Source organism: Canis lupus, chromosome 9, assembly GCF_011100685.1.
Source record: "Canis lupus familiaris isolate Mischka breed German Shepherd chromosome 9, alternate assembly UU_Cfam_GSD_1.0, whole genome shotgun sequence".
Taxonomy (NCBI): Eukaryota; Metazoa; Chordata; class Mammalia; order Carnivora; family Canidae; genus Canis; species Canis lupus.
Genome location: NC_049230.1, coordinates 16,919,753 through 16,941,812, shown reverse-complemented (window position 1 = coordinate 16,941,812; position 22,060 = coordinate 16,919,753). Strand labels below are relative to the sequence as shown.

General features: G+C 38.3%; 1 protein-coding gene across 1 annotated transcript in view; it reads left to right on the top strand.

Annotated features, from left to right (window-relative positions):
* The first annotated feature begins 607 nt into the window (after positions 1-607).
* Positions 608-22,060, top strand: part of NSF (N-ethylmaleimide sensitive factor, vesicle fusing ATPase) — a 145,571-nt gene continuing 124,118 nt past the window's right edge. The window contains exons 1-2 of the mRNA XM_038546995.1: positions 608-716; positions 20,934-21,019. Coding sequence (XP_038402923.1) covers positions 705-716; positions 20,934-21,019 — 98 coding nt within the window. The 5' untranslated portion in view covers positions 608-704. The remainder of the gene's footprint in view (positions 717-20,933; positions 21,020-22,060) is intronic.

Here is a 22,060-nt window from a genome sequence, read left to right as displayed (position 1 = left end):
GCTCAACCGCTGAGCCACCCAGGCGTCCCACTCGCTTTTAAATTTGAAGAAAATACTGAGTTTTCCAGGCTACATATAAACCAAACATAAATGCCCATGCTGATAATTTCCAGGAGCTAGATAAACAAGCTCGCCTACAGAGAAAAAGCTTGAATTCTCGCAGAACTTGAATCCAGAACCAGCTTGGGGACAGCCCAGCCCCCGCGCCAGATGCTCTCAGGCACCTTCCCCACATTTCAGCGGGTCCAGAAGCAGAAGGGTGAAAAGGCTAAAAGGCCCTAACTGGGCAAGCAGCAGCTGGCAAAGAGAAGCAGGGCTAAGGGATTAAAACATCAAAGGCCTTGCTACAAAGTCCGAGGCAAAAGGTCAGCTGTGACAAGACGTGCACAACAAGCCCCTGAGTAAACCGCCCGCGGCTCCGCACTCGGTCGAGGTACACCCCGAGGTACACCCTCGCGAGACCCGCAGCCCGCGCTCAAGATGGCGCCGCCGCCCCGCCCTCGTGTCCGCAGCCGCGGAGCCGGCGCATGCTCTGCGGGGCGGGGGCGCCGGGGGACGCGGCCGGGGGCGCGCGCGCGTGCGCGCGCGGCTTCACGGCGGCTGCGCGCCTGCGCGAGGGCGGGCGACGGGCGCGCGCGCGCGCGGCGGGGGCGGGCTCTCCTGAGCGCCCAGCTGTAGCCGCCAAGCCGGACGTGTCCGCGAAGATGGCGGGCCGGGTGAGTGGCGGCCCCGGAGCTGCGGCTCGAGGCGAGGGCGCCGGGCTCGCGGGCGCTCTGAGGTCCCGACGGCCCGAGGGGGAGGGGGAGTGAGTCCGAGCAGATGGGGGGTCCGGGGGGGCGGCCAGCCAGAGGAGGGCTTGAGGGTGAGAAGGGGGAGCGGTGGCAGGGGATTAGCCTCAGAAACTCCATCCGCCCGAGGAAGCTCGAGGGGAGCTGCGCCCCTCACCACCCTGGGTCTCCTGGGTCTCCTCTGCTGCTCGCGTTCTGTCCCCCGGGGCTTGTTATCCGCGTCCCCCAAGCCAGCCGCAGGGTTGCGGCGGTCCCAGCCCCGTCGGACGGGCTCTGGGGGCGTCGCACCCCCCTAGCCAGAGCTTATTAGGTGCAGCCGCGGGGATAACTGCGGGGGATCCGTCGGCTGCGTGGGGGCGAGGGCTGTGGAAGGACCCTTAGGAACCCATTTCTGCTGCTTTAGAGTGTGAAAGGTCTTGGGAAAGGAAGGAGGAGGTGCAAATGACTTGTAGCGTTAGACCTGAGCCTGGCTGGGGGACCTGTCACCGTCGGAACAGGCAGGAGTGTCCTCAGCTTGGAGTGGGGGTGCGTTTGGGGTGTCGCGTTTTGTTTTTGTGAATGACAGTCGCTTTGAATGTAGTAGGGTATATTGTAGTTTCAGGATTTTAAATTTCACTTCCTCCTTTAGCTTCTTAAAATCGCGGTGTAGTATGGGTTTGGCGAGGGCTGGTTCGGTGCGGTGCTGCAGTGTGCGTTGAGCTAAAAGCTCTCTCTGAGGGATGGATCTTGCCCAGAGATTACACTGGTCATAAACGTAGGGACATTAACTGCGTCACTAGGGGATAAGGATGTGCTTGGCCGATTTATTTATACTGGAAGACTTGAACAAGTTTGCATAAATTTATGCGTGCATGCGGATGTCCTATCTAAATGGCATTGAAAGTCGTGAAATTATGGAGTGAGAAGACACCTTAAAGGTCATTTAATTTGACCTCTTCCTCTTCCCCATAGCCTCTCCTTTAATCTATGGCTACTCTCTCTCTACTCATGTTTCAGAGTCTCTTTTTTCCCCCACCCAAGGAACCCCACTCCTATGTATTCACCTTTTCCCTCTTAACATACTTAATCTTCTTCCATTTTAAGAGAAACCCTCCCTCCACCTTCACAGCTGTCTCCTTTTCTCTTCCCATTTTTTCAGCTAGAAATTTTGATGGAGTTGTGTACATTTACTGTCTTCCATTTGCTTACCACCTATTCAGCCCACTGAGGTCTGATTGCTGGCCGTATCAGTCCACTGAAACGAGTTCCTAAACTTAATTGACATTTTTCTTTTTTTTCTTTTAAGATTTCTTTTCTTTTATTTCTTTCTTTTCTTTCTTTCTTTTTTTTTTCTTTTTGAGAGAGAGAGCCCGAGCACACGGGGCGGGGGGGGGGGGGGGGGGGCAGGGCAGACGGAGAGAAGGGGTAGAAGGAGAGGAAGGCAGAGGGAGAGGGAGAAGCAGGCTCCTCCCTGAGCAGGGAGCCTGACCTGGGACCCGATCCCAGGACCCTGAGATCCTGACCCCAGCAGAAGGCAGACACTCAACCAGCTGAGCCACTCAAGCACCCTTAATTGACATTTTTCATTCTTTGAGTTGATGTCTCCACAGCATTTGACATTGACCATTTCATGAAAACGCTCTTCCCATGGCTTCTGTGCAGCCTTGCTTGTTTTTACTCCTACCTCTCTTTTGCAGACTCACCCTCCTCTACCCTGTTATTCAGTGCAGATATTCCTCAAGGCTCTCTTCTCTGTTTTCTCTTCAGGCAATCTCTTCTAAGCCTGTAGCTTCAATTACCATCCATATGCCAATGGTTCTCAATATTTTACTCCCAGTCCACACCTATCCTTTAAGTTCCAGATCAATGTCAGACTTCCTATGTAAAATCAAGGCACCTCAAACTCTACTACTGTTCACATCTAAACCCATGATCTTAGCCCACCTAATTAGTACTTTTCCTGTTTTCTATTTCAGTGAATGGCATCACCGTGCATCCACTTATATAGTCTGAAAACCAGTGTGGGTTGGAAAGGTGGTTGTGGTGGTGGTCATGGTCATCCTTTCTTCTTTTTTACCACATCCTCTGTCCCTCCAGTAAAATTCATCACTGAGTTCTGTTCCACCCAACTCCACCCCTTTGCAAAAAGGGTATTATTAGGGCTGAAGAATCTGGCTTGGGCATTGCTGCTTTTTTTTGGCGGTGGGGGGGGGAGGGCATTGCTGCTTTAAGCTATAACCAAATAATCCACTGAACTGGTCATGTGGGTTCTGTCATTTTAATATCCTCTTTTTTTTTTTTTTAAAGATTCTTATTATTTATTTATGAGACATACACATACAGAGAGAGAGAGAGAGAGAATGAATGAGGCAGAGACATAGGCAGAGGGAGAAGCAGGCTTCTTGCAGGGAGCCTGATGCGGTACTCGATCCTGGATCCCTGGATCACCCCCTGAGCTGAAGGCAGATGCTCAACCACTGAGCCGCCCAGGAGTTCCTGTCATTTTAATATCCTGAAAAGTATCTTCAATCTGTCCACCTCTCTGTATCTTCATTTCCACCACATTTTCTCAAACTACCATAATTTGTGGTTTGGACTACTTCAGGAAGCTCACTAGAGGTCTCTTTACAGCATTTTCCACATTGATTGTTTCTTCCCATGCCTGTTGGCTACTTAAACCCCTACCTCAATAGTATCGGGTTAATTTGGGGAGAAGATGAAATCCAAACTGGGCCTTTAAGGCCTTTTGTGGTTCTACTTCTGCTACTCTGTACTCACTGCCCTACTCTCTGTGCTCAGGTTATATAAGCCATTCAGTTCCTTGAACTTTAGTAGTTTCTCTTACCACAAGGTCTTTGCATGTGCTGTTTCCCTTCTTTGTGATGTTCTGTTCCTAACCATTTACCTCCTACTCATAGATCACTCATCTATTGAAGGGAAGCCTGTTCTGATCCCACATAAGTCATAATCCTTTGTTAAATGTTCTTGAAGAGCTGTATTCCTTTCCTTAGAGATTTATTTGTTATTTTAAATTTATCCGTGTGGTTATTTGCCTTGATCATTTATCTTCCATGAAAGAAGAGACCATGTTCATTTCCTCATTATCATCACTGGTGCTTTGCATATTGCCTAGGATCTAAGTACCCAGTACATTTTTGTTTAAAATGAAGCTAATTTAATCTCTGAATACTGTAGCAGTAGAAGGTGCATCACTATTAAAGCTAGCCCAATTTAGTGTCATATTAGAAAGGTCTTTTTTATGTGGAGTACCATGTAATTTTTAGCTGTTTAGAGCTATATATATATTTTTAAAGATTTTATTTATTTATTCATGAGAGACACAGAGAGGAGAGAAAGAGAGAGGCAGAGACACAGGCAGAGGGAAAAGCAGGCTCCATGCAGGGAGCCCGATGTGGGACTCCATCCCGGGTCTCCAGGATCACGCCCTGGGCTGCAGGCGGCGCTAAACCGTTGAGCCACCCGGGCTGCCCTGTTTAGAGCTGTATTGAACTAGACACAGTTCCTTTTCTGTATGATAGGTCCTCATATATTTGAAGACAGGTTACATATTCTCTCAGATTTTCTCTTTTGCAATTTAAACATTCCCAATTTGTCTAACATTCTGTATTCCAAACCCTTTATCATTTAGGTTACCTTATTTTGGAAAAGCTGTTTGCCAATATTTCTTCTAAAATGTGTCCCCAGTGGAACACCGTGTTTAGTGAAGGATATGCTGAACACTTGTTCTCTTGAGCTAGACATTACCATTATTAATACAGGGTAAAGTTGTATTCTCTTTTTTTCCTGCAGTAAATCACATTCTTGGCTCATAATGAGCTTATAGTCAATTAAAACTCTTGTATTCTTTTAAAATTGGCTCCCCCACCCCATTCTATGTATTGTGCATTTTTATTTATTTATTTATTTTTATTTATTTTATTATTATTATTATTTTATTTATTTATTTGTGATAGTCACAGAGAGAGAAAGAGAGAGGCAGAGACACAGGCAGAGGGAGAAGCAGGCTCCATGCACCGGGAGCCCGATGTGGGATTTGATCCCGGGTCTCCAGGATCGCGCCCTGGGCCAAAGGCAGGTGCTAAACCGCTGAGCCACCCAGGGATCCCTGTATTGTGCATTTTTAAAGTTAAATCTAAGTGTAAAACCCTATATTTATCTCCTTTACAATTTTTTTTTTTTTTTAAGGTCAGGGCCTATCTGCTACTTGTTCAAGGTCTTCTTAATTCTCAATTCTTTCATGTTATACAACCTGGTAGTGCTGTCTGCTGGTTTTGTTTTCTCCTGTAGGTTTAAAATTATGACTTCTGTGTCTACATTCAAGTTATTGATCAAAAGGAGATAAAATGGATCAGAAATAGCCCTTGATCATGCTAATGGGGACCTTCCTCTAGACTGATACACATCAGTATACTTTGGGTACCATTACTTAAATACAAACATATCTCATTTAATCTTGACAAAACCACCCTGCAAGCTAGGTAGTATTAATATTGTTTTATTCAGAGATAAGAGCTTGTTAATTTGCTAGGTTCACAACTAACTAGCAGTGTCAGGATATGAATTCCAGCTCATTTTGATACTATTACCTGCTTCACCAACTTAGTTACAAGGGTATAGAGAAGAGAAGATTTACCTTACCTAGAACTTTTAGAGGTTGCTGCCAAAGTTTAATTTTCAAAAACTACCTTCTGTTTTTTGGAAAATCTGAACACCTTTGGCCCGTCCCTGATTGTCCTATTTTTCCCGATAACTATAATTTCCTAGTAACTACTCACTAAAGTTTAACAAATAGAGTTAGCCTTGTTGTAATGCTTTTCCAATGAGTTCTGAATCCCTTTTTTGTGGGAGAAAAGCTATTTTGAATTATTGCTTTTGGTTAGTTTAATTTTGGCATTCTAATGTCTTGTATATGGTATTTATATTGTGTAATTGAAGGAGACTTTTTCATTGTGTCATTATATCACATGTATCATTGGTAGCATTTGTAACCTGTATATCTTGTCCTTTGCTTTTTCTGGGCAAAATAGATCATCGTGTTTAGTTCATCTGGGAAATTGGCTGAATAAAAAAAATGTGTGATATTATTCAGTAAATAACATCTACATCATGAGAATTTGATTAATTCCTAAAATATCTTTAAGGTTCTAATCTAAAAAGCAGAGAACCTGAAAGAAAATAATTTTTGTCATTCTCTTCTTTAGTGTATTTATTGTATAAGAAAATGGAATTGTAAGTTGGATACATTTTATAATAAATGATAAATTTATTTAAACTTACTTGATTACCTTTGGCCTTTCAAAAAGATTGAATTAGGTAATAAGTATTCTTGGCTGTCTTAAATTTTTGCTGGCAATAAAATAGATTCTATAGTTCTAATTCTTATGCTTACATTGAATACAGACTCTTATTTAGAAAAAACTCCACATACAGTTGGCTACCACTGCCCCAGGCTTCAACTCTATCTATCTATCTATCTATCTATCTATCTATCTATCTATCTATCTATCAGAACTTTTATGCTAACAGCTTCTCTGGAATCCTAGAATCAGAAGTAGAGGAAAGAAAGAATCTGAAATACAGCCTTAATAGTTTAGGAGAGCTGACTCTAAGTATGGAGAAACTCTTTAATAAAGTTGCTCTCTTTGGTGTTGCTTTTTGGGCCCCTAAACCACCAGCACCATCTGGTTATCAAAAAGAAAAGAAGAAAGGCTTTCCATGTTGTATGAACTTTTTTGTACTCTATCATTTAAAATTACCAGAAATCTCAATTACTGGAGATTCAGCAGTCCTTTTCGAAAATATACATACAGTCATGCAAATAAAGACAATGGATTAGTTTCTTCATAAATTCTTATACCTAGCTGAGGTAATTTGTTGTGAAGAAATAGGAATAAGATGATATTAAATAGGAATCTAAGGGAGAGAACTCTCTTAGGAGTTGAATGAGATGTACAAAGATGTTAGAGGTCAAATTTACCTAATCTCACATTTTGATAAGGGCAGGCCAGTATATTTAGTATCAGTATATTGATGAAACTTTTTTTTTTTTTTTATGATAGTCATACAGAGAGAGAGAGAGAGAGAGGCAGAGACACAGGCAGAGACACAGGCAGAGGGAGAAGCAGGCTCCATGCACCGGGAGCCCGACGTGGGATTCAATCCCAGGTCTCCAAGATCGCACCCTGGGCCAAAGGCAGGCGCCAAACCACTGCGCCACCCAGGGATCCCTGATGAAACTTTTGTAACCTAATCTAGAAACCTAGCCATTTATTTATTTAATTTGAAAGATTTTATTTGAGAGAGAGCAAGCACGTGCCTGCATGAACAAGAGTGGGGAAGGGCAGAAAGGGAGAGTGAAGGAGAGGGAGAAAGAATCTGAAGCAGATTCTTAGGAGCTGGAGGCCCGGCTCTATTCTACTGTGTGAGATCATGAGATCATGACCTGAGTGGAAACCAAGAGTCATGATGCTCAAACAACTAAGCCATCCATGCACCCCAAGAAACTTAGCCATTTATAAGATTTTTGTGCGTAAATGACATCTTTACCAAATAATCAACCTTCAGGTAGTTTGGGGCACAGGTTGTGAATTGGGGATAGTTTATGTGTAATACCACTAGTCCAAACAGATAATACAGAATGTTTTGTAGTCTTGTTTCCTAAAATCAGAGGTCTGCTGTCCAAAGCATATCAACTTTCTGCAATCTTATATGCAGTAGTTATTGTTTTTGTATGTTACTTTACTGTAAATTTTATTTGCTTTTTAAAAAATATTTGAGACAGAGAGAGCACACACAAACAGGAGTGGCAGAGGGAGAGGGAGAAGCAGACTCCCCGCTGAGCAGAGCCTTGGGCTTGCTGGAGCTTGATCCTAGAATCCTGGCTGGGATCATGACCTGAGCTGAAGGCAGATACTTAACCAACTGAGCCACCCAAGCACCTCTTTAGTGGAGATATTAAAAAGTATCTTCAAATGCAAATACGTTTTAGAAAGTAAAATTGAACTCTTTCTAACACCGTTAAATAGCTTCTTTTTGAAACAAAAGGAATTTATGCTTAAAATGGATGTGTTCTTTTTTCAAGTATTTAAAACAAGGTGCAACAGTATAAGGTGAAACTATACTATTGTACTGTTGAAAATTCTTGAATTGGCAGAACAGTGTGAACCTTTGAAAACACTTGCATTGGCAATATACTAGACAGGTGCTATACTGCAATTCTTAAGGGTCCATACTCTAGGTATGGTATCTTAGGTAAAAATCTTTTAATGTGATCCTTGCTTACACTTCAGTATTAATACTCTTGAATGGGCTCTGAGGCCTACATTATGCTGTCTTCAGTTTCCTAGTGATTTAATGTCATAATTTCCAATCTATTTTTTTTTTTTTAATATTTCACTTATTTACTTGAGAGAGAAAGTGAGAGAGAGAGAGAAAAAAAAAAAGAGAATGAGGAGCGTTAGGGGCAGAGGAAGAAGCAGATTCCCCACCCAGCAGGGACTTGACCTGGGTCTGGATCTTGGCACTTCAGGATCATGACCTGAGCTAAAGGCAGATGTTCGACCGACTGAACCACCCAGGCACCCCTCCAACTTATTTTTTATGATGGAAACTATTCCTTACTTGACTATAATTATTTCTAGAAGCTCTATGCATTAAAACAAGTATAATTTATATATACTCTAAGAGATTTTAAGCATGGGGTGCCTAGTTGGCTCACTCAGAAGAGCATGCAACTCTTGATCTTGGGATTATGAGTTGAGTTGGGTATAGAGATTACTTAAAAAAAAAAAAAAAAGAAAAAAAGCCCAGCCCTGGTGGCTCAGCGGTTTAGCGCCGCCTTCAGCCCAGGACATGAGCCTGAAGACCGGAGATAGAGTCCCACGTCAGGCATCCCAAGTCCAGCTCCCTGCATGGAGCCTGCTTCTCCCTCTGCCTTGTGTGTGTGTGTGTGTCTCTCTCTGTCTCTCATGAATAAATAAATAAAATCTTAAAAAAAAAAAGAAATCTTAAAAAAAAAATTTCAAGCAAGTACAGCAAATAGCATAACATATATCCATATGCTTAGCACCCAGATTTAAGTGTTAACATATTGTGGTATTTGTTTCAGAACTTTAATTTTTAGAAATAAAACATTACAGATTCAATTGAATCTCTTTTGTATCTCCTTTTAAATATATTTTTTTAATTTTTATTTATTTATGATAGTCACAGAGAGAGAAAGAGAGGCAGAGACACAGGCAGAGAGAAGCAGGCTCCATGCACCGGGAGCCCGACGTGGGAATCGATCCTGGTTCTCCAGGATCGCGCCCTAGGCCAAAGGCAGGCGCCAAACCGCTGCGCCACCCAGGGATCCCTGTATCTCCTTTTGATTCCACTAACCTTTCCCAGAAATAACCACTATTCTAAAGTTAGTATAGATCCTTTTTTTCACGTTTATGTATCTTTGCGCTCATAGGTAATATACTGTTTTGTGTTTTTTAAAAATATATATACTGGTGTCATACTGTATATTTCCTTTTGCAAACTGCATTTTAAAAATTTAAAATGGCATTTGAAATTTAGCCATGTTGATATATAGAGAGCTAGTTAATTCTGTTTGATTACTAGGTAGTATCCTATTTTGTGAATATACCACAATTCTCTGTTTCCTTATCTGAGGATAATTTAAGTGGCTTCTAATTTTATTTTTTCTGGAGTACACATTCCTCTATATGTCTCTTTACGTATATATGTAAGAGTTTCTTTAGGATACATGTCTAAAATATGTATCCTGTTGCTACATAGAATTGGTGGGTGATGAGTTACCTTTGTCTTCACCTAGTTATACCAGTTTGTACTCTTGCCAGCAGTGTATGAGTGCCCGTTACACGTCTTTTCCAGCACTTAACATACAGACATTTTAGTTTTTACAATATGATATAATCTTATTGTTTAAGTTTGCATTTTTTCCCTAATTACTAGTGAGATTGAGCAATTTTTTTTATTGGTCATTGGGATTTCCTCTTCTGTGACTCACCTTTGTATATCCTTTGCCTGCTGTTACCTTTTGGCTGTTAGCATTTTTTTAAAAAATTGATTTGTATGGTTTTCCTTTTGAGGGGAGTAAGGTATGCTTTGGAATCTGGTTCTTATTTAGTTGTAAATAGCCTCTCCCAGACAGTGGTGATCTTTTCATGTTTACAGAGTTTTAGATTTAAATTTTATTATAGCTATAATTACTCACTTTACCTTTATGATTATTGTGTTTGGGTATTTTAAAAGAAAACTTTTTTTTAAGATTTTAAAATTTATTTTAGAGAGAGAGCAGGGGAAGGGCAGAGGGAAAGAAAAAGAGAGAATCCTGAAGCCGACTTCCCACTGATCTTGGAGCCTGACGGGCTCAGTCCCAGTACCCTAAGATCATGACCTGAGCCGACACCAAGAATGGGCTGTCCAATGGTCTGAGCCATGTAGATGCTGCAAAAGAAATCTTTACCTGTCTTCAAAAGGATTTTCTTCTAAAAGGTTTAAAATTTTGGTTTTTACATTTTGGTATTTAATTCATCTGGAATTTATTTTTGTGTTTGGTGTGAATTCGGAAGCTAATTTTGTTTTTTCCATATGTATAGCCAGTTGTCCCAATATCATTTATTGAGTCCATCCTTTTTCCCCACTGATTTTTAATGCTATCTCTGTTTTATAACCACCCAAGTCTGGACTCTTCTGTGGTTCATCTTTTGTTTGTCTATATATGTACCAATACCCCTGTCTTAATTAAGAGATGTAGGGGTGCCTGGGTGGTGCAATTAAGTGTCTGCCTTACACTCAGATCATGATCTCAGGGTCCTGGGATCAAGCCCCATGTCAGGCTCCCCACTTAGCAGAGAGTCTGCTTCTTACTCTCTCTCTCCCCTGTGCTCTGTCTCTCTGTCTCTCTCTCAAATAAATAAAATCTTTGAAAAAAAAGCTTTAATATTAAACATTATATGTTTTGTAGTAATTGTATTATTTATGTTATATATATTATATGATAGCTTTAAAATTATTCTTGCTGTATTCTGAAATTATTCTTGCTCCCTCATTTTTTTTTAATTTGGAATTTCTTGGCCCTTTTCCATATGAAAGTAATCTCTTCTTTTAAAAGATATCTTTATCTTTAAATTTAAATTTATCTTTATTGGGGTGCCTAACTGGCTTAGTCAGTAAAGCATGAGACTCAATCTCTGGGTCATGAATTCAAGCCTCATGTTAGGTGTAGAGATTACCTAAAAATAAAAAATCTTTAGGAAAAAAATTATCTTTATTGCTATTGATTTAACCTACATTTTTTCCTCATGCTTTACAAGGGCAGATAAAAGATAATTTCAATAAAATTTAGCTGAATTACTCTAAAAAGCTGATTTTCTTTTCCTTTTTTTTTTTTTTTTTTGACATTAGGCCAAATAGTACTAATAATTTATCACAACTTTGTGCTCTATAGATCTGAAATCAAATGAATTAGCACCAGCTGTTTATGAGTAATGCAGGGTATTTTGGTCCTTTGCTAAATTCAGAGTGAAGTGCTAAAGTTTTTACGTGTTTTGCACTAGCCATATAGATCTTTGGTAATGGAGAAAACGTGAAAATTGTTAAAGTAAGAAATAAGTTGTCATTTTTGAAACCCAATAATTCACTTATTTTTAAAATACCTAAATAATAAAGAGTGTCTTAGGGTTTTGCTGGTAGATTTTTAAGTATTGCAAAGTGTTTTTTGTGTTATATGCATATGAACAGACATTTTCTTACTTGGTTGACAAGTAACAAAAATAGCAATTATCACTGATTCTGGATCTTCCAAAGAACATCATTGTGGGGGAATTAAAAATATTTAGTTGTCCTAGTTACTTTTCTCCTAGAGAATAATATTGACATTTTGTGAGATGATAGAAGATGTGATTCTCACTGTTTAAAACAGGCCCGGTGTGGAGGTATTACTTAGTGAATGTTAAGTGAATGGATGAATGTTTATTTCTAAATACCTTAATAAATTATCATTTTGGACAATGTAGTTTGAATTTTAATGTTACATTCTTTGCCAGCCTATTGAATACTGTACCGCTGTTTATTCTGTTATTCAGATCATTAATAATGTGGCATAGATCTAAATTTAAATAGCTGCTGGATTTCATGTTAGTCTTTTTTCTCCATATGCGGATATTGAGTCTGATTACTGTTTTTTGTATATAAAGCCTCCCAATCACTTTACTACTTATCAAGCATCAAAATAAACTCAATTGTGTTTATCAGGTTAAATGATGAAATGGCCTTGGAGCATCATTGAAGCCTCTTTTTCATATTTCTGTTGTAGAAAGAAAGGAACGTATTGGTATTTCTGTTTTATGAAATTTATTTCTCTTTACTTAATACAGTGATTTTCCAAGTGGAATCTGCAGACCAGCTTCATGCCCAGTGTTTAAAAAATGTTTTTTAAAAACCACAATGAAGGGCAGCCCTGGTGGCTCAGCGGTTTAGTGTTGCCTTCAGCCCAGGGCATGATCCTGGAGACCTGGGATCAAGTCCCACGTTGGGCTCCCTGCAATGGAGCCTGCTTCTACCTCTGCCTATGTCTCTGCCTCTCTCTCTCTCTGCACCTCTCATGAATAAATAAATAAAATCTTAAAAAAAAAAAAAAACAACAACCAACAATGAGGTACCACTTCAGACCCAGTTTGGCCATTCTTCAAAAAGTTAAACAGAGGGCAGCCCTGGTGGCTCAGCGGTTTAACACCGCCTTCAGCCCAGGGCGTCATCCTGGAGACCCGGGATCGAGTCCCATGTCAAGCTCCCTGCATGAAGCCTGCTTCTCCCTCTGTCTGTGTCTCTGCCTTTCTCTCTCTCTGTGTTTCTCATGAATAAATAAATAAAATCTTAAAAAAAAAAGTTAAACAATGACTCAGTAATTTTACTCCTAGGTATATAACCAAGTGAGTTGAAAGTATATACTTATATATATAAACTTGTTACATGGATGTTCATAGCATTATTTATAATTGCCAAAAAGTAGAAATAACCCAGTGTCTATCAGCTGCTGAATAGATAAATAAATGTGGTCTGTTCATACAGTGTGAATGAATGATCTAGTCACATGCTACGATATAGAAAATCTTGATGACATTATGCCTAGTGAAAGAAGACAGTCACACAAAGTTGACAGATTTTATTGTTATATGAAATGTCCAGAATAGGAAAATCCATAGAGACTGTTAAACTAGTGGTTATCAGAAGGTAAAGAGTGGGGAGAATTAGGACTATTAATTGTACTTAATTTCTTTTTGGAGTTTTCTGGAAATTATATGGAGTTAATGGTGATGATTGCACAACATACTGAATATAGTACAAACCACTGAAGTGCACACTTTAAAAATGAATTGTATGTTATATGAAATTCTCTTAGTCTATTTGGGCTGCTACAATAAAATACCAGAGACTGGGTAACTTTATTTTTTTATTTTTATTTATTTTTATTTTTATTTTATTTTATTTATTTATGATAGGCACACAGTCAGAGAGAGAGAGGCAGAGACATAGGCAGAGGGAGAAGCAGGCTCCATGCACCGGGAGCCCGACGTGGGATTTGATCCCGGGTCTCCAGGATCGCGCCCTGGGCCAAAGACAGGCGCTAAACCGCTGCGCCAGCCAGGGATCCCACTGGGTAACTTTAAACAACAGAAATTTATTTCTCACAGTTGTGAAGGCTAGAAGTCCAAGATTGGGTTGTCAACATGGTTGAAGTTAAACAATGGAATATTGTGATCCTTGAAGGTGATGAAATGAAACTGTATTATGTGCTTGAATTATATTGAAGGTACCTATAGGAATGAAAATATGCAATCTTCAGCTTATTCACCTTAAAATTAGAATTTTTTTCTCTTTTAAGTATGCAGTATTCAGAATGAATCACGTTAAAAAATTATTTAGCGAGAAGTAATTTTCTTGCATTGTGAGAAACTAAAGCAGTAGCTAGAGTGAGGTAGTTACAGTTGACCTTTAAAGGACAAGGGGGTTAGGGACATTGACTCCCTGTGCAGTTGAAATTCCACTTAGAGAGGATGCCTGGGTGGCTTAGTGGTTGAGCATCTGCCTTTGGCTTAGGATGTGATCCCAGGGTTCTGGGATTGAGTTCTGCATTGGGCTCCCCACAGGGAGTCTGCTTCTCCCTCTGCCTATGTCTCTGCTTCTCTCATGAATAAATAAATAAAATCTTTTTTTTTTAATAAATAAAATCTTAAAAAATTTTTTGACTCCCCAAAATCTTAACTACTAATATTCTACAGCTACCAGAAGCCTTATTGATAAATGGTTGAATAACACTTACTTTGTGTGCTGTATGTATTATATACTATATTTTTAACAATGAATTAAGCTGGAGAAAAAATGTGAAGAGAATCATAAGGGCGGCACCTAGCTGGCTCAGTTGGTAGCATGTGACTCTAGAGGTTGTGAATTTGAGCCTCATGTTGGGCAAAGAGTTTATTTGATTAAAACAAATATGTGTGTGTGTGTGTGTATATATATATATGTATATATATATATATGGAAAATACATTTATTTTTTTTGGAAAATATATTTATTATACTGTAATATATTTATCAAAAAAAAGCTGCATAGAAGTGGAGTTCAAATCCATGTAGTTCAAGGGGTCAACTGTAATACTGGATTTTGATAATAAAGAATTGTGAGCTGGAATGCTTACAGGAATGTAAAGCTCTTAAATAGTGCCTAGCACTTAATAAATCTCCCAAAACATACTATCTATTGTTATTAACACTCCTCCCTCACCACCACCAAATGGATAGTTAGTTGTCTCAACACCATTACTGAATAATTTCCTCCACTGATTCCCAGTCTTGTATATTAAGTTCTTCTGTATATCTGTTCTTTTTTTTTTTTTTTAAGATTTATTTATTTATTCACGTGAGACAGGGAGGCAGAGACATAGGCAGAGGGAGAAGCAGGCTCCTCGCAGGAAGCCCAATGTGGGACTTGATCCCAGATCCTGGGATCACGCCCTGAGCCAAAGGCAGATGCCCAACCGCTGAGCCACCCAGGCGTCCTTGTGTATCTGTTCTTATTTCTGGGTTGGTGGTTTTACTCCATTGAACTGTTTGTTTTTGCACAATACCATCTTGTTTTAATTACTGTGCATAGCATGTTTTGATATCTAGTAGGGCCATTTCCCCTTATTCTTCCTAAAAGTTTTCTTGGCTAGTTTAATAAATTAAAACATTCCCTCCCATTTCCTCTACTATATTTTACTTGGCAGTTACAGTTTAGATTGAATATATGAATGACCCATTGGGATTCTGCTTATAATTACATTACATTTATAGGTTAATTTGGAGTTGATGATATCCTTACAATATTGAGTCATTGCATACAATAACATCATATTTCTTTACATTTATTTGGGTATTCTTTTATGTATTTGCATTGGTTTTCTTCATGAGGGTCTTATGCATTTTTGCTAAACTTTCTGGTACTTTAAAGATTTTTTAAAAATTTTATTAATTTATTCATGAGAGACACAGAGAGAAAGGCAGAGATATAAGCAGAGGCAGATGCAGGGCTCCAATCCTAGGACCCCGGGATCGTGACCTGAGCCAAAGGCAGACCACTCAACCACTGTGTGCCCACCCAGGTGTCCCAAACAGTTTTTGTTTCTGTTGTACTTGGAACCTTGTTGTCTATTTCCTATTTATAGCACTTTTTGGTTGTATGTATTTATCTGCTTAGAAAGGCATTAATTAAAAAAAAAAAAAAAAAAAAAAAAGAAAGGCATTAATTTTCTTCAACTCTGTAGATATATCTCCAAAAGTTTTAAAATTCAACAAATATTTATTGAGTCTCTGTCATGTGCTAGATATCGTTACAGGTACTTCTCCAAATTCTTAAGTAATTTTTAAGACATTGACGAACTTTCCCAAAGTAATGCAGTCTTGGAGAGGAAATTATTTATTCACAGTGCCAAAGACTCAGTTAACTGACTATGATTTAGTGCTCATTTAGATACTGTCATTGGTTAACCTGCCCAATATAAATAAATCTTTAACTTTATATTTATCAAATGGTTCTGTTTCAAACCATATTTTACAGCTTCTTACTGAGTTTGCTAGAAGTGCTCTTATTTACAGAAATCCTTGTCACACTGTTATCAAAGAAAATTAGATTTAACCAACATTATTTTATTATGAAGAAAACACAAAGGATGAGACAGTGTCTTACATGTCATGCATAATGACAACGACCTTTATTAAGCATGTCCTTTGAGTTATTTTCCTAATGTGCATGTTCATAACTGTCTATACAGAAGCAGACAGAGGTTTAAAATGAAATGCCATCAGTTAACTTTAAAGATTTATTTATTTATTTGAGAGAGGAAGAGCCTAAGTGAGAGTGAGCACGAGCAGGGGGAGGCACAGAGGGGGGAAGAGAGAGAGAGAGAGAGAATCTCAAGTAGACTCTTTGCTGAGTGTGGAGTCTAATGCAGGGCTGGATCTCATGGCCCTGAGACTATGACTTAAGCCAGAATCAAGAGTTGGACGCTTAACTGACTGAGCCACCCAGGCACCTCACCATCAATGAACTTTATTTATTTTTTTTTAAAAAATTTTATTTATTTATTCATGACAGACACAGAGAGAGAGAGGCAGAGACACAGGCAGAGGGAGAAGCAGGCTCCATGCAGGGAACCTGACGTGGGACTCAATCCTGGGTCTCCAGGATCAGGCCCTAGGCTGAAGGCGGTGCTAAACCGCTCAGCCACTGGGGCTACTCCATCAATGAACTTTAAAACAAAAATTTTAATTTGGTAAAATTGGAAAATGCAGGAAAAAAAGATGAAATGAAATCACTCATAGTTCCGTTATCCAGTCATAGTTGTTTTTTATATTTTGGTGCATTTCCATTAAGTTGATTTGCTATACTTTTTATATAATATCCAGTGAACTCTTATGTTGCATTTGGTTTCTTTTCCTCATTATTATGTTTTTTTAAAATTTTTAATTTATTTATTTATGATAGCCACACACACAGAGAGAGAGAGAGAGGCAGAGACACAGGCAGAGGGAGAAGCAGGCTCCATGCACTGGGAGCCCGATGTGGGATTCGATCCTGGGTCTCCAGGATCGCACCCTGGGCCAAAGGCAGGCACCAAACCGCTGCGCCACCCAGGGATCCCGTCATTATTATGTTTTTGAAGTTTATGTCTATAGTTTCTTTTTAATTTCTGGTTAGTATTCCATTGTATGGCTGTACTACAATTTGTTTATCCGTTCATGTGTTGGTAGGCACTTGTGTTGCTTTCTACTTTTTGTCTATTATGAATAAAGCTTCTGTGAGCATCTGTGTACGAATGTAGCTATATGCTTTCATCTGAATAAAAAGCTAAGTATAGACTTCCTGGATCACGTTAACTTTATAAGAAACTATATTATGTTTTTGCCAGCATTTAAATATTATCAGCCTTTTACATTTTTCTCTGGGGTTCCCCCACAAAAAACCAAAATGGGAACTTGCTTTTTTCTTTTTCAGTGTAAATCTGTAAAGGAATTTTAAGGCCCTTAGGGATGTCAGGAGATTCATTTATGTGAATAGTTATTGGTCTGAAATGGATAAGGTGAAAGTATCCCTACAGGCTCTTTGAGAGATAATTTTAGGACATACAAATTTAATTTATTTCTATCCCATCCTGTGTAGGCTCATGTGACTTCAGAATTTTAATAGAAATTATTAGAGGAGTTTATAGCACAGAGTGATTCCATAGGACTGAAGACAGGTATTACTGATGGACTTTCTCACATTATTCTAGATGAGCCCTGTCCAATGAAACTTTCCACAGTGATAGCTACTAACTGCATGTGGCACTTGAAAGGTGGCTAGTGAAACTAACGGATGAAATTTTTAATTGTGTCTAATTTTCATTTTAATAGCCATATCTGTCTAGTGGTTACTCTAGATTTGATCTAGACCAGTGCAGTTCTAAAATGTTATTTTCCAGCAAAGATCATCTGACAAGAAATAATTCAATGAGACTTGTCAGTGAAGCTGGCTCTGGGCAAGTTCATGTTCTCCGTCCTACTTCCCTTTCCTGTGGGGGATTTGTGTGTCTCTAGAGAGTTGTAACCAAGGTCTCAAGCACTTCAGAGGAAGAACCCATGGATTCATGAGTGTTGCAATTAGGGTAGGGGCAGTTATTTGGTGATGAGCTCTTCTAGTTAGGTATTACACTCTTTTTTTTTTTTCTTTTTCTTTTGCCCTATTAAATTGTTTGGTAAACAATATAACATATATTTTAATACTCTAGTTCTTAAAGTAGACCTTTGGACAGAAGTATGCTATTTAAATTTGAAAACCATATAACATTGCCCAGAAAAATTCTGGTTCAATCCTTCCAATTTTTTTTTTGATGAAGAGGAGCAAATTCTTTCTGCATTTTTAACAGCTTTCAAGTAATGATATAATTACTTCTGCTAAAGTTTCCATTAAAGATTTATCGAGATTTCTGTTCTTTTGAGGTAGCGATGAATTGTTAATTTCTTACATTTCAAATTGTTAGTGAAAACATTTTATAGCCTTTAGATGGTTAAATGTTCTAGGAACCCAGATAACTGAACTTATATAATATTGCTTACCAGTGTAGTATTTTCATTTCATAATAGCTGCATGGTTGTAGAAGCTGAGTTTTTATTATTGTTTCCTAGAGGCAAGGTCAGTTTTAGAAAAATTGTGGAATTTTCCCTTGCCATTACTGTGGTAAATAAACAGCTACTATTTATAGGAATTGATATTTTGATGAGAAGATGAGATACCCTGCTTGGCTTATAATAAAAACACAGATGCTTCTAGATTCCAGTAGGGAGGCCTTTTACAGCATCTGTTTTAGTTGGCTAGTCAGAAGACTTCTACAGAGTTTTTCACCTTCTTTTGAAGGACAACAAGTTTACAAATGAAAAGCTTAACTTACCATTTTGTAAGCTTTTTTTTATATTACTTTGGCTATATCAGTTCTGTGTAATTTTGAACTGTTAGATAATTTATTTCATATCACCTCCCAAGTAACCTTGAAATGTGCTTTATGCACATGTCCTTTGAACTATTTATTCTGCAGTTAGGTTTGTATTGATCCATAAGTTCATTTATTCAGCAGATATTTGATGAACACTCGCTGTGTACCAAGCCCTATACTAGTCCTGGGGAACCCCAGATATAAGTAAGATATAGTCTTAGTCCTTGAAAAGCTTAAGGTGTTTTATGCCATGCAAACATGTAAACAGACAATAAAAATACAGTCAGGAGCTTTCATTTGAGGTTTATTGTATCAGTTTACTGGAGAGGGAAATGTGTCTAGGAAGGTCTTCTAGAAAAAGTAATGTCTTGAGCTGAGAATTGTTTAAATGATTAGGAGTTAGCTAGGCAAGAGGCTCAGCATTCGGGGAGAGAGAAGAATATACAAAGAAGAAGCTTATAGGTGAGAGAGACCCCAGGATGGGTGGGAAATTTAAGTTTGGTACACTTTTGTCAGATGGTATTCAAACTAACCATACTATCTCATTTATAGTGCAGACTTATGATTCAGACTTTATTTACTTCATGTTCTAAATAAGTGATTTCCAAGCATTTTATGAATCCCATAAGTAAAACATGTTTTTGGTCATGTATCTCCAAAATATCTACATATTTATTTGTAAGTGACATACTAATAGTTTATATGCATAGTAAAACATATACAAAATGAGATTAAAAGGATGAACTAAAGATGAAAAATATTCTTTTTATTTTATTAAAAATATAAAAATCAAAATTCTGTTTCACTATTTTTTATAATCTTGTCTTAATATTTTGTGAGATAACAATTTTGAGGTCTGTTTTCTAAATGTAGGTAATTTTGATGCTTGGATTATTTGCAAATCCTTTTTTTTTTTTTTTAAAGATTTATTTATTTATTTATTTATCATAGACAGAGAGAGAGAGAAAGAGAGAGAGGCAGAGACACAGGAGGAGGGAGAAGCAGGCTCCATGCCGGGAGCCCGACGTGGGACTCGATCCCGGGACTCCAGGATTGCGCCCTGGGCCAAAGGCAGGCGCTAAACTGCTGAGCCACCCAGGGATCCCCAATTATTTGCAAATCCTTCTGTTGCACACAGCCCACTTTAGGAATCACTGCTCTAACTGGGATAACTATATTGAAACTAGTCTTTTAGTTAAAATCAAAGCAAAAGGTAATTTTTGCTCTGTACATTTGTATTTGGGAGGCAAATTTAAGAAGAATCAGCTTTGGCTTGAGGTTTAAAGAATTGAGTACTTTAGTCAAAAACTACATGTCATGACTACAAAGGTCGTATTTCACTAACTTGGAAACCCTAGAGAATGGTGGAAGGGTTATCAGTTAAGTAGGTTATATGAAGGAATGTTTTGCTGGAAGCTCTTGATCAAAAAGATTAATTGCTGTTTGAAAAAAATATACCCACTAATTATCTTTGTTGGGAGGTATTTGTAAGATGACTTTTCTTCATCCTTAGGAGCTGTGGCTCATACCATTTGGGATCTTCTCAAAAGATATTTTTTCATGATACACTTTATTAAAGTTAGCGAATTTACTTCATTGTATTTCAATCAGTCAGAATTTTTTTTTCTCTAGAAAAGATGGAAAACAAACGAAATAAGTTTGAGTGAAAAAAATTTATTGGTTCATACCAATCTTCAGTATTTGTCTCAAGGGCTTTAACTTGGTTGTCAGGTCTGTGTTTCAAAGTGTCTGTATCTCTGTTACCTTTGCTTTCTTGTAATAGTTTCACTCTCTTATAGAGCAGAAAGTCCTCCTGTATGCAGTAGTGAGGCAAGGGAAAGTGTCCTTCTGGCACATGTCTGTATAAAATCCACTGATGAAATAGAACTCTGTGATTGCCTGTGTACTGGGATTGGCAGGCCCGCAAAAGCGTATGGAATGGGGAGGGAACAGTTTCCCAAAGGAAGGGTTTGCTGTTACCACAGAAGAAGGAATGCAGGGAGTCAAAAACAATAGGTATTTATGGCAGGTGATGAGGAACAGAGGACAGGACACATAAACTTATTCTTTAAGGTTATGAAAGATGACCTAATTTTATTTTCCTAATCATTGATTTTTATAGACTATGCAAGCTGCAAGATGTCCTACAGATGAATTATCTTTAACCAACTGTGCAGTTGTGAATGAAAAGGATTTCCAGCCTGGCCAGTAAGTATCTAACTTTGTTTTCTCCTAACCCGCCAAGTGGTATTTTAGAAACTTCTAGAGAGCCTTATTTTTTAGAAAACTTGAGAATAATTTTTTCATTCTTCTTTCTGAGTTGGAAAATGGAAGAGATGAGAGTTATGTATTTTAGTTTTTACTGTGTTAAACTTTGGTTGATACATTTTTAAAATCATACATAGCTCTTTATATATAACTTTTATTTTTATCAACTTTCTTAGCAGTACTAAACGTACTGGCTATATGAATCATATATAGCATAGTCATTAGGTTTTTGGCTCTGCAGTCAGATTGAGTTTAAATTCTGACTCTGCCAGTTACAAACTAGGTGACCATGGATAATTTTTATCTACCATCTCTGTGCCTCTGTGTCCTAATCTGTGAAATGGGGATGATGGTAGTATCTTCTTCAGGATATTTGTACAGATTGACTTATATAAATAAAACATTTAAGACAGTGCCTAGCACATTAATAAGCCCTCAATAAATATCAGCTATTTTGATAATTAATAGACATAAAAATTGGAAGATGCACAAAAAGTATTTCTAAGTATTTATTTATAAATTTTTTGTTGTTGTTGTTGTCATTTATTTTAATTGACTGACATCACCCCTGCCAGAATTTCTAAAAATGCTGCTACCAAGTTCAGTGCCACCCATATACTTCTGAGGCTGGTAAAGGTAAGGAGATAAAAGAGCCCCACCAGAAAGCAGCTAGGGAAATAAGGAACAACAAGGGCGTATTTTTAACTGAGCCTTTTTTTTTTTAAAGCTATCTTTGAAATATAGGAATTTTACAAAGTTAGAATTTTCAATTATCTGTAGTTTTCAGCTTCAGATTCAAGGGCCTGCACTATATGATTGCAGTAATATTGTTTCGTGTCCTAAAAATTCTATGATACTAAGTTTAACACGTAACTTTCTATGTATAAACTGGAGTATAGATAATCGGTGTGAGAATTTGTTTATGGAAATCTCTTACATTTGTCAAATGTTCACCGTACTTGTGGTAGAGTTACTTGAAAT